The 14154-nt window shown below is 37.3% G+C and overlaps 1 protein-coding gene and 1 pseudogene across 1 annotated transcript; one reads left to right on the top strand and one right to left on the bottom strand.

Annotated features, from left to right (window-relative positions):
• Nucleotides 1–293: 293 nt before the first annotated feature.
• On the top strand, nucleotides 294–782 carry LOC149160773 (uncharacterized). Its single transcript, XM_089434701.1, has one exon. The coding sequence runs from the start codon at nucleotides 294–296 to the stop codon at nucleotides 780–782; it is 489 nt and encodes a 162-aa protein (XP_089290827.1).
• Nucleotides 783–11557: 10775 nt separating this feature from the next.
• Nucleotides 11558–12554, bottom strand: LOC149160772 (abscisic acid receptor PYL8 pseudogene; annotated as a pseudogene).
• Between the last annotated feature and the right edge of the window lie 1600 nt (nucleotides 12555–14154).

The following is a 14154-nucleotide window of genomic DNA, read 5'->3' as shown; positions in this document are numbered from 1 at the left end:
TGCTGGATCTTGCGCCCCAATCTGTCCCGAGCATGGAACAACCTCAACAAGACGTTCTGACGTTCTGGAATGAGAGGCTCAAAGTCCTCTGATATATCAACTCTAATAATAGCAGAGATCTTTATTGGTAGCGGTCTTCACACAAAGTGTTTGCGCTTTGTTTTATTCTACCCATGGCTCGTCCGCATCGACATCAAATAGCAACACTCTCAGAGTTGGGCTTCACCAACAAATAATAAAATTTATGGACAACAAAATCTGGCACAGAATCCCTCCACCAGCACCGAGCTTCTATGGAAGCACATCCATGCAATGTGATATCTGTTCTTCTTGACTGTATTAGAGATAATGTTCAGAATGCATCTCTTCCAAAGCATCCTCGACAAGTAGGAGAATCATTAAAGTATTCTGGCAGCGCAGCTTCACATTCAGGTTCAGGCATGGATGTTGATAGGATAATGCGTCTTGTTCCAAAGTGGTCTTCAACGGTGCAAGACTGGGATTCTCTTGTCAAAATGCTACTCCGTAAAATGTTTGCAGAGACATCAAATGCAGAGAAAGAGAAGGGTGTTGATCCATATGACCTTAAACAACAGGAGAATGTACTAGCAGAATCAAGGATGATGCTTCCTGATTGTCGGAAATGCCTTGAAGCTGCCCTTATTGACTTGCAGGGAATGCTGGCAGAGCTAGAGCAGTCAGGTCAGGAAGGCGATGAGATTCGTGAAGCCAAAACTGTAGTGAAAGATGTAGAAGCTTTGTTTGAGACTCCCGCATCATGAGGGCACTCAGTTTTTCTTTGAAAATAACATACTGTATACAAAGTCGCTCTTAGAACTTTTACTGATTCTTGGAGCTCTGTTTGAGAACATAGCATTACTATGCCTTGTTGTTTGCTTGAAAACACTGCCTTCGAGCTGCTTTTTAGATGTTTACACTAAATCCCTCAAAAGAGCTATCGTGACTCTCTTGGTTGGTATCCGACAGGTCAGAATATATGAAATATGGCAGACAATGGTTATGCGCAGAAGCCACGCAGTGGGTAACACAGAGGGCAGAATGGCGTTATTCAGACTTTCGTTTTCAAACCTCACGCTGCACTGAAACGCTGGCAGCACTGTAGGAACACTGGCAATGGAACGCTGACAGCACTGTAAGAGCAGGTATTCAATGGGAATACCAAGCGTTACCCATATTATCACGCAGAGGGCAGATGTGTCAGGCTACAGAAATGCACAGCATGGGCAGAATAGGCAGAAGTGCAGGTGTGTGTCAGCCAGACAGTTTGCAGCATGAAATAGGCATGCAGACAATAATGACAATTCTATCTGCAGAAATATAGAACTGACATGCACAGAGAGGCCACAACAAGTGGCTCAAATTTGGGCAGGGCAGAAATTCGCCTGCAGCTCTGATACCATGTTAAACACACATGGACAACAAAGAATAGGAAAGATAAATCATGTGAGTATGTTTTTTTTATTAACAAGAGATATACATTTATAGTACATTATGTGACTCTTGGGTTTCAGATCCCAAGGTCTCTTGGACTGCTTTTGTCCATTCGACTTCCACACTAACCCATTAGGATTAGGTGTCCAACAGATGTATTTGCCCATCTGCATCCTTGATCGAAGAGATTCTGTTGTGAGTCCTATTTGCTATAGTGGATTTATGGAAAAATTTAGTATTACGCTCTCCTTCTTTTAGCCATTGAACTCTTGATTTTTGTTTCCAAAAAGTTTCCTCTTGATTGCACAACTTTTCCCATTGTTGGTGATGTTTTTCTACTTGGTCATTTTTGTCCTTATCAAATCCCTCCTTGATCAAAGCTTGGTTGAGCTCCCTAATTTTATTTTCCACTGATTTCTTTCCTGCAAAAATATTACCAAATTCATTCTTGTTCTAGGCCTTAAGCTTCAGCTTGATGTGCTTTAATCTCTTGTGAAGTAGGAACATAGTTCATCTTGGAGTTTGCAAATCCTCTGCCCACCATTCTTCAATGTTGCTAAAGAATTCTAGGTGTGAAAGCCACATATTTTCAAATCTGAAAGGTCTGTTTCTAGGGGTACCTTTGCCCTTGATTTCCATTTGAACCGGCCAGTGATATGAACCTCCAAAGGGAAGAATTCCTGCTATTATTTCCTTGTCTAGGAGCATGAGATCTTCAGAGATCATGAATCTGTCCAACTTGGAGCCTACCTGTGAGTCACCTCCTCTTTTATTGTTCCATGTATAGAGGCCATTGTTTGTCTCAATATCGACGAGCTTCATGCTTTCCAAGAAGATTTGGAAGGCTAGGGAATCTTTATTTAGAGCTCTTGTACTCCCTTTTTTCTCCGAGAGAGATCTGATCATGTTGAAGTCACCTCCTAGGACCCAAGATAGCCTTGCAAGTCTGACTCGTAGATCCACCAAGGAATCTATGAACCTGATTTTGTCATCTAATCTTTGAGGGCCGTAAACATTCGTAATTAGGTAAGTTTCCTTGTCTCCTACTGGCTGTATAACCACTGATAAATAATTTCTTGATGCCTCAGCATCAATTATTCCAATTTTTTGGGAATTCTAGAGAGTGAGGATACCCCCTATTGTATTTTCTGCTTTACTAGAAACTCAAATCTACCGAGCCATTTACTGTGGATTTGCCTTAATTTCTGAATGGAGCATTTTGTCTCTTGGATAAAAATTATATCCAGAGCTCCTTGTTTCATTCTATTATTCATCATTCTCTATTTTCTCTTGCTACCAAGACCTCTAATATTCCAAGTTGTGAACTTCATAATTAAAGATTGGTAAAGGAGTAGCTAGTTAGGTATTTCATCTTACCTGAGTTGACCATAAGCTTGCCACATTCCATCAGTAGCTCATTTTGTTTTTTCTACCTCTTTTTCCCCCCTGGATTTCTCGGTGCTAACCCCAGAGTCATTTTTACTGCTTTCACCCCTTCATTGCTCTGCATTTCAATGTTGTTTACTCCCTCCACACCTTTTGCCTGGGTTTTCCATAAGAATAACTGTTGTATTCGATTCAACTCTTCTGGTGGTAGTGAATCTACCCCGCCTGATGTTCCCTGAGCCAAGAATCCTTCTAGATCCAAGTTTTCTCTATCAAGAATCTCCTGTAGCTCGTTGTCCTCCATATCCATTTCACTCTGGGTCATTTCCTGATCCATTTCCAGCTCTGATTCATTCAGCATGATCCCCTTCTGTTTTCCGTTTTCCTATGTCTGATCTCTTTCTTTATCCTTTTCCTTCTTCTCGTAATCTTCATCCATTGCTTGATCTTCTACTGATATTTCTTCATCCTCTTCAAGAACTTGGAACTAGTTCTGACTAACCTTTTGTCCTTCAGCTTGGTGTTTCTTTGGCCATTTTTTGCCTGTTTTCCCTTTATGAGCTACTTTGTGAAAGCTATCCGAGTCTTTCACTATGTTTATTTTGCTTTTGTGCTCTGCTTTACTGAGGGGGCAGTCTCTTAGAAGGTGCCCATGTTCATGACATCTTCGACATCTAAATGGAATATGTTCGTAATCGACTATTTGCACCCATTCCTCATCAAAAACCTCCAAGATGACTTCGTCCAGAAGAGCTCCAGATAGGTCCATCTCTACACAGATCCTAGCAAAGGAAGTGTATTTTCCCCTCCTTGTGGCTTCCGAGGCTTTGATAAATTGACCTAATTTATTGCCTATGGCTGCAAGGGATTCAGATTGCCAATAGTCAAGAGGTAAGGAATAAAGTCTTACCCAGACCGGAACCGAAGAAAAAGTTTCCCGCTCCGGCATGAAGTTCATCATCCATGGCCTCATATAGAGTCCTGCTGCTGCATAGAAGTAGGGCCCTCCTTCAAACACTCTGTCTTTATCTTCAATGTTAGTGAACACCACTATAAAGAATCCTTTGGGCCCTAGATGTAGTTCAATGCTCCCATTGGGTTTCCAGTGGTATCTTATCCATGTTAGTAAAGCTTTTCAGCGGGCCATAGTCCCATAAATTTGCATATGATTGTGTACATTCGCATGTAATCTCTGTGTTCCTGCAGCGCTGGATCATTTAAAACTACTCTAGGAGTAATTTAAGCTCTGGCTTTGCACTAACCCTTCTGATTCTTGTCTTTTGTTCCCTAGGTTTCGTCGTTTTCTTCCTTGCCTTTTATGCCATCCTTTTCCTTCGATTCGGTACTAACTGATACCTCCTTCCTGTTTTTTCTTCCTGCCTCCTCATCACTTCGTCCTTTTTCCGGAGGCTTCTTACCCTTGTTGGCCACTGCTTCCTTGTAGGAGGGAGTGGAGCTCCCTCCTCTGCACCGATCCATGGAGAGAAACCTTCTGTCGAGACAGTAACCCTAGTCGCCCTCACTACTCGTTGTTCGCTCCTTCAGCATCAATCCTTTGTTTACGATTTTCAATATTAGTAGAGATAGATATTTATTTTAGTTCACGTTATGTAAAGTTTAATTCAACACGTTTGAGGCCACATAAACCATCTCATTTTGCTTCAAAATATTAGAGGCTGATATGACAAGAACTTGATTAATAGATGATTGAAAAAAGATTTGGGAAGGAAATTTGCAATGAAATATCAAGGTCTCGTACAATAAATAATGGGTATAAGAATTATACGTGACCAAAAAAGAAAACAAAAAGTTGTGGCTATCACAACAAAAATATATTGAAAATATGTTAGACATTTTCAATATGAAGGATGCCAAACTAATTGGCACATCCCTAGTATCACACTTCCAATTTAGTTTTTCTTTTTTCCTTGTGATGAGAAGGTGGAAATGAGTAAAATCCTTATGCTTTGGTTGTTGATAGTGTGATGTATGCCACGTCACATATTGCACATTTAGTGGGAGTAATGAGCAGGTTCCTTGCAAATCCAAACAAACATCTACAAACAACAAAGTTGATTTTGAGGTATCTCAAGAGTACCAGTAATTATTGCTTATGTTTTGGTAAAATGTTGTAGATAGTAAAAAGTCCACCACTAGTTAGTAGCCCTCTCCACAACAGAGGAAAAATACATAGAACTTTGTAGAACTTTGGCCAAAGGATAAACCAGAACTTTGTAGAACATTGGTTGGAGTAATGCAAACATGATAAAATGGCATTTTAGGAAAGAGTTAGTAGCCAACCGAGAAAAATATGGAAAAAAAATTCACTCATCTAATGTGGGAAATTGTTAAACAAGTCAAAGTTATCAGCACCAATGGTATTTGCAACCCATGGTATTGGACTTATGGTGTTGTAATGAAATTTTTTTATATAAAAATCTAAGTTAAAAAAAAATATAAGTGAAAAAAATATAGAAATACTCAAATGTAATATGTTTTTCATTACTGTAATAAAAATCTACTAAACACGTTCCACATACTTTTTCCAATCAAAACTCATTTCCATTAAATTGAAAATTTTATTTTTAAATTTGCTATATTTTATTAACAAACACAATTTGCATTTTCAACTTGAATTTAACAACTTGTCAAACCATGTAACTGCGCTTTAGAAATTGAAATGCGTTGCAGTTTCGTACACCTCAAACACATTCGACACCTACTGACAAATTCCAAGTTGCAACAGTCTATTTATACACATATGAACAGATACATGTGTGAAAATATTCGGAAAGGAGTTGGCTAAATAGGTGGAGGAATTGCTCAGAGGACCAAAAGTAGTCGAAATCTGGAAAAAAAAAAAATCAAAAAATCTTGTAAAAGCAGTGTTTGAATTGTGTTTTTGATGGTAGAAATGGATTCAGCACAATCAAAAACATCTCGGACACCTAAAATTTTTCAGTTTAACAACTATAACTTAGATTTACAAAAATCTTCTCTTAATTTTCTCTAAATATCACCAGAATTTCCATAACTTTCCAAGCCCCTCCTCACCCTCATTACACTAAGCGATTCGGAAAGCATACGGAGGCAAACATACGGAGGCATTTTAATTTATGGTGGTGATCAGGCTTTATTTATCAGGGTCGCCTAACAGCATGCGTTGCATCCAACGCCAATACTGTGTGTTATAGAGGTGGCAGCTCCTCATTGATATCTATTTTCCAAATTCCCAAAATTGGCGCGAGAGCAAATTTACTAAGCTATAGGTTTATTAATGCGTGGGACGGTAGATGCTTACTCTCCGATAATTAACTTGTTTAAATCCATATACGCCCCGCCCATTAATAAATATTGGTGGCCCACAATTTGATCATGGTAGGCGCCCACTTTATGGACCTGCCATGTTGGCCCGTCAAAGCTTTTTGGTTAATTGTTAGCCGACATCAGATCCGTGGGCTGATATAAATTATAATAACTGCAGGGGAGGGATGCTCCCACCGCAATAAAAGAAGTTGTTTGTGGAGTAGGTACAGGGGAGAAATGCTCCGCCAAAATAAAGTAAGTTGTTTGTCGACTAGGGAGTATCTGTTTTCTGTAACGTGATTATCTATCATACAATGAACTATATAAAAAAAAAAAATGCACAACTTGGACTCAGCGCTGCTATTAAGATGAATAAGCCACTAGGTAGTATCTGTTTTCTGTAACGTGATTATCTATCATACAATGAACTATATAGAAAAAAAAATTCACAACTTGGACTCAGCGCTGCTATTCAGATGAATAAGCGAAAATATAGCCAGGAGGCGGCTGGCTTCCTCGCTTGTGGAAAAAACAAATGACTGATAGCGACGCGCATGGCTTCCTCGCTTGTAAACAAAACACTGATAGCCATGCGCATGGAAAGATGATGAACCCCATCGCTTACATGAGGTAACATTCCATGTGGATACGGCTATAGAAGGCTACTGAACTTAAGTTCAAGATATAGGAATATTCTAAATCTATGGACAGCAGTAAGTTAAACTGTTTGACTTGGTTGTTTTTTATTGGATTTTGAAATATATTCTCTGAATCTATGGACATTGGGCGTACGTTGTAATTTGTATTTTTAACTGGTGAGCGAAGGATCAAACCATATTAGGATGCATCCTTGTATCACAGCAATAATACCTGAGGGTAAAAGTGCAAGAATTAAAGGAGAGGGACCATATCACACCAATAATACCTCAAAGTAAAATGAGCAAGAATTAAAGTACAGATATTAGAAAAGAACCTCTAGGCAAAACAAAAAAAACTTGGGCAATTCATTTCTCCATTGTTGTTTGAGCTCTTCAGTTGATGCGAGAACGCTTCGTCACACATTTAGGTTTTCTAGAAACGACTCTCCTAAGAGAGTGTAAGAGTTCATTTGCTCCGACTATTCTTTTTGGATGTGTATGTCTAAGTCTAAATCTTAGACTATAAAATTTGGAGTATATAAGAATGCTATTGATTTTCAATATTTTAATTTATTTTAATTTTAGGATTTGAGGCATTTTTTACTCTCTTTGGGAGACTCTGAGAGTTCATTTGCCTTGACCATTCTTGTAAGGCCTTCGAATTGCGGTTGCGACGGGCGACGGATGAGGTCGTGCACGAGAGCGTGCAGGTAGGCACGCGGGCGTGCGGGTGCGCGCACGAACGCACATTGCGACGGAGCGCGGTGGAAAGGTGCGACAATATGCGACGATAAAAGTGACGATATGGAAAACACTTAATTCGACTAAGTGTTGAGCGTGAGCTTTATATGCGATGGTTAAAAGGATGTAAAGCCGACTTGTTAAGGGAGCTTATGGGCGTGCGTGAAGACTTTTGGGGGTCGGCCTAGGGGCTGCACACCCCTTGCAAATCAACGCATGGATGGTATAAGTAAAGGGAGCTTCAAACTCATTTGGAGACAATCCATTCGACTTGGCATTCGCTCTTAGCATCTACGCAAGAGAAAAGTGCGCAGTTGGGTTGAGACATGCGCATAACTCATGCGCATTGACTTGGAGATTGCGCAGGTGTAAGTCTTGGTTGATGGTTGGAAGAGTGTGTCGTGTGTTGGTCGATGAGTATGCGGTTTTGTGCAGAACTTAAGGTGGAGTTCTAGGTGTCTCGGGTGAGCACCCTCCTACCGTGTAAGGTTGGCACAAGTATTGTAAAGGCTGTTCTATGCCTTGGTTGTAAAATATTCTAAGTATAGACTTGGAGTTTTGCCAAGTATACTTGATGATTGTATTATTGAAGAAATACTGGTTATAATATATTGTTGGGCAGACTTGTTCGGGAGTTGCCCCTCCCCTTTATACTTGTTTGCAATTGTTGTTGTTCTTGGTTAATTGCATGATGATAATGAATGAGTATGGGCTTCATTAAGTATAAAGGATAATTGCATTTTACTTGGTTGCGAAAAACAAACTAAGTTTGGGGACAAGTACCAAAATAGTTTATTTCTCCATAAGGTTACTTTCTATACTCAAACCTCTCCCTATGATATTTGAGCTCAAGACATAATAAGAACTTAAACCTATATGATCCAATTAGTTTACATTTTATGATCTTAATCTTGATCCTATCACTCCTAAATGCATCAAGAGTTTTAGAACCAAGTAAATTAAAAAGTTAAACATGTCAAATATGCATAAAATCTAGTAAAACTAGCACGTCCATATAAATTGAATTGCTAGTAAATGTTTACATTCTATGAGCTTAATCTTGATCCTATCACTCTTAAATTCATCAAGAGTTTTAGAACCAAGTAAATTAAAAAGTTAAACATGTCAAATATGCATAAAATCTAGTAAAACTAGCACGTCCATATAAATTGAATTGCTAGTAAATGTTTACATTCTATGAGCTCAATCTTGATCCTATCACTCTTAAATTCATCGAGAGTTTTAGAACCAAGTAAATTAAAATGTTAAACATGTCAAATATGCATGAAATCTAGTAAAACTAGCACATCCATATAAATTAAATTGCTAGTAAATGCAGATAGCCAACAAAAGATGTACCTTGCAATACATCTGACAACATGGAAGATTTAAAATATATTACTTTTTTTTAACTTATTATATTAATAGTCCTGAGGGTTCGCTAAAGATCCTCGCTAATGGGTGGTCACGAGGTCAAATTTCCTCAACCCTCTCAATGCTAGGCTCTACTAATGAGCCTGGTGAAAGTGAAAGTGATCCCTTCAAGTGGATTCGCCAAGATTTTGTGAAAAAAACACTCATTACTATAACTTAAATATATACATTTAAACATGTGACAATATTTTTAACTATGGATATTCTTCATTGCAAACTATAATAAGGACACCATGTTCATATCACCATCTAGACCTTCTCCTTATCAGTATATCTCCTCATTTTTCACTATTTCCATTCATAAATTAAAAGGACCTTATTAATGCATCATAATGGGAAGCACTGAATACTATCATTTTTTTTAAATTGAATCTCTTTGCATTATTAATAACTTTTATTATAAAAAATTAAATATGGTTTCCAAATTACATCTTTCATATTGTTGCTCTTCTTGAAGATTCGAAATTTTTTCCTTCCTATTTGCATTTTACAATGTAAGCTAGTTATGATAACATGTCTATACCTTCTTAATATAAGTATGCTTAGGAATTTAATTACTTCAAACACATTCTCATATCTTTTGGGTTGAAAAAAAAACATCAATCAAAATCACAATGATAATCATATAGAATTGGTGAGGACAATCCAAACTCATCAACACTAATTTTAATCCGTGTCTCATTAAAATTAAGCATGATTCCATTTTTCTCAACAAACAAAATAAAATACATTAAAAGGGTCGATTAAAAAGAGAAGAGGACTAATTTTCAAGTATTTGGGTCTCTCCTAAAGAAAAATACCTCCAAAACTTACCAACCATGGCTAACTATTAAAAAAATCCTTAAGAAAATAAACAAGACCACTCTCTCTATACATATAAGCCCATATTTACTCTATCATCCATTGATGTTAACATACTAAATTTATTAGAAGTTGAGTAAGGAATGAATGTACTCCTACTTATGGGGTTTTATTTTCATAATGTATTTCTTACCCTTAATTTTTCTAGTTAAATAGTTAGTTCCATGGAAGTTTAAGTAGTACATTTACTAATCCAGTGGATGGATGATGATTTCCCACTATGCATTTTTTATTTTAAATTTTTTCATTTTAGTGGTTACTTCCATGGAAGTAAAAGTCGTGTGTATTACATGAATGATGATGGTAAAATCTTCCACCAATGTAATATTATGTATCTTTCTGTTTTGCAATAATTTTATTAGTGGCAAGTCCAGTCACCAACAAATAATCTTTAATAAAAAATAAACTCTTTATTTTATTATTAGATAAAAATCTTAATCTTTATATAAAATTTAATATATTTTTTTCTTCATTTTATAATTTATTTCACAAATTCAAATTTTAAATAATATAATAAATTATTGATGCCAGCACCAATCAAATATAAATATTAATTTTTAATAACAAAATAAACCCTTAATTTTTAATAACAAAATAAACTCTTTACTTTATTATTAGCAAAAATTTTATTCCTATATCAATTTTAATATATATTTTTCTGGGTTATAAATGATAATTTCCTACACCACCTTTATTATGAACTTTGATAATCTTACCGAACTAAATTCTATTAATCTTCTAAAAGTTTATTAATAACAAAATCTAATTGAGATAAATTAAACAAATTATTTAAAAAAAAATTAATAACCTATCCTTTTTTATTTAATATTTATTTTATTCACTATAACATATCATTCTTTATTTCATATTTATTTAGGAAGCTAATTATTTAAGAAAGTTATTCATTTTATTAATTCCAAATAATAATGTTAGGTTATTTTAAATGTGTTTATTTTAATTAATTAACGAAGCTAATAATTTAAGAAAGCTATTCAATTTATTAATTCCAAATGATGTTATTTTAATAAGTGTTTTTTTAATTATTTAATTATTTATTAATTTTCAAAAAAAAATATAAATGTAATTAAAAGCATATAGTTTTAGTCCAAGAAGCTTTGTATTGATGATGAACCTGGTTCAAATCCCGGTAGGTGCTTACCTACCAAATTAACATCTACTTAGAACCCCTCCTGCTTTACTGTATATTTTGTTAAGCATTAAACCAGAAAAAATAGCTTTGCTTCTCCGCTCTCCCATACAAAAAAAACCCTGCTGCAAAGACAAACAAGAGAAAACCCTGCTGCAAAGATAAACAAATTGCAGCAAACAAGAGATTTGCTGACAAGAAAATAGTTTCGCTTCTCTGCTCTCCCCTACAGAAACCCTGTTGCAAATACACAATTGCCACAATTGAATTGTTAAACAAGAGATTTGTTGCGCTTAAATTTAAGGTAAACAATCAAAGCACAAGATCGCTTTTGAAAAGATTTAAAGGAAGTAGTGCATCTAAGTCAACTATGCTTCATTTTTTTCCTTTTATTGAAGTCTGTTCCGTATAATTACAGCATTTTTTTTTTTTTGGAAAAAACGACATCTTTCAAAAAACCTATCATCTTTTTTTTCAGTCTCTCCAATATAATTACACTCATTTTTTCAAAAAATAACTATCTATTTTTTTCACAATCTGATCATGCTAGGTGGCCATAAGGCCTGTTCTTTCTAATAAGAACTTTCGGTCATTCGTTCCCGGCCGCAGAAAGGCTAAAATTTAGTTTCCGAAATAGCCCGGCTGTACATTTCTATGTAGAAGCTCCTCTGTGACTTGTGCGGATGTACATTTCTTTCTAGAAGATCCTATGCTGCGCTATTGCAAAGATCATAGTTGGATATCAACGTTATTAAAATTCCAAAATTAAACGTTTTCCTTCTTATCAAAATCTTGCCCTTGAGATACTAGATTCCTCAAGAAGATCGAACTCGTCACGTTTGCAATTTTTCAGAGAGAATTAGTAATACACAACGTGCATCTGCCACTTTCAAAACGATGGGCTCTGTTACTCAACGCATATCATTAAAACCCCATCCGGTCTCCAGAGCTCAACAACGAGGCGGGCCACACTTCTGTCCTTCCATCGATCCCTTAGGCTTCGGTTCGCAACGTGTGGGCAAACGCTCACAGATGCGAGCCAGCGATTGAAGATTGCATTTAATAATGGTGTCCACGATGAGGCAGGTATCAATGGGGCTATTCCCCTCCGGCACGTCTACCACGTACGACTCAATAACCAGTGTCTCGTCCTTCCTGTCCACGTTGCGGACTTCATGAACTATGGTGAAGGACTGATAGTTTTTCAGGCGGTGCTCTCCTCCCACGACTCTGAAGCTGAGAACGTGGTGATCCTCGTCCAGAATCTGGAGCTGCTCAGTGCTGCTCTTAGCTGGAAGTCCCTAGACCACGCGAACCTCTCTTCTAGTCCCCACGGAGCCATCGCCCTCCATGGAGCAGCTACGGATGAAATGCTTGTAACTCTGTGGTTTGTCGAAGCGCCGAACCACGGACCAGACGTCCTCCACCGTTGCTCCAATCCACCGCACGACCACGGAAAAGAACCGGCCGTTGCTAACGGAATGTTTGTGATATCGTTCCACCACGTCCCTCAGGTATTCATATTCCTTCTCCTTCAGTAGACGTTGCAGCATCTCGGATGCCGGGTTCGCCGGCTCTGTGGGAGGCATGCTCGAATTCGAGGCTTCGTTGCTAGAAAATACTGCTTTTCGCTTGCACATATGAGATCAGTTCAATGCTAATACAGGCAATCGGACTTTGTGGGTAACCTGGCAGGGCTGAATGTCTATATGTATGTTTAGCATGGGCGGCTAGAAATTAGAATGATTTCACGGCAGGGATGGTTATCCAAAATAAAGTAAGTTCGCAACTCGAGACGCCACTATGTTGTCCACGGGAATAAGTTGGAAATAAAGTGAGAAACGGATGGCCTCCTCGCTTGTGGACAAATCAGGGACAGTCATGCGCATGGAGGGATAGTGAATCCCATCGATCAGCGATCAACGATCTTGGTCGTCCAAGTGGGCATCATAGGACTTCGTACGAGTGTTTGAGTCAATAAAGTAAAACAGTGTAGAACAGAATTTGAGGCATATAATTCATGTATAATGCCATTTGCGAATTTCAATGTCAATGTCAATGTCAAGGAGCCATAGATTAGTTTTAGTTGCGAATTTCAATGTCAATGTGAAGGAGCCATAGATTAGTTTTAGTTCACCTCATGGAAAGTTTAATTCGACATAAACATCTCATGTGACCTCTAATCCCACATAAACCATCCCATTTTTGGGCGTGGAGTATGACCTCATTTCCCCTCATGTAAAGCTTAATTTGAAATATATATCTCATGTGATGTATAATCTCACATAAATCATCTTAGCAGTTAGTTTGCCTCAGGTAAAGTTTAATTCGTCATAAACATCTTATGTGATATATAATCCACATAAATCATTTTAGTAGTTAGTTTGCTTCAGGTAAAGTTTAATTCGATATAAACATCTTATCTGACGTCTAATCTTACATAAATTATTTCATTTTTGGGGTGGATTATATCTTAAAACTATTCTTGCGTGGCTAAGAGTTCATCTTCCTCATACGTAAGAAAATAGGTTAACTGCCCAAGACCCAGAGGCATGTGCAGGAATGAAAGTCTGCCCCTTTACAGACCACCAGTGGGTTATTCTAGGTGGCATTGTTTTCCTTGAATAATGGTGATGAGCCATCCTGCATTCGCGGATAATAGCTAGAGATAGTTGTCCTCTCTGCTGGTTTGACAATTGAGTTATGATAGGTTTTCCCTATTGGGAATTTTTGATAATTCCAAACAAAATAATTGAACAGAGAAAAATACTCTGTTTCTTAACACAGCGGAACAAAATTGTTTCTAGGAAGAACAGAGTGTTTCACATGCACAATAAAAACTTTGTATTCATTAATAAAAACAACATCTGTTACAAATTCCTTCCTCTCACAGAGGGATTCTCCAAGAACGCTTCGGTTCCACAAAAATTTACTCTGTCTTCTCCTGAAAAATATTACACTGTTGTGTGTAAAATTTTCAATACATACGCTCTGCTGCGTCTCCCTTTCGTTTTCTCAGCAAAACAACAACATTACAATCACTTCACACTGCTGTGTGTGTTACATTCAACCTGCTATAAAAAATATCTTCTTACATTCGTTGCGGCGAGTTTTTTTCCCTTTTTCATTACATACTCCAGGACAACTAAAAAACAAAACATAGCTTGACTTTTTGTTTTACCTATGCCC

Source organism: Pinus tabuliformis, chromosome 5_2 (genome assembly GCF_031772625.1).
Source record: "Pinus tabuliformis cultivar Carrire ecotype Pingquan chromosome 5_2, CPIR1, whole genome shotgun sequence".
Classification (NCBI taxonomy): Eukaryota; Viridiplantae; Streptophyta; class Pinopsida; order Pinales; family Pinaceae; genus Pinus; species Pinus tabuliformis.
This window is presented reverse-complemented; position numbering and strand designations above follow the sequence as displayed.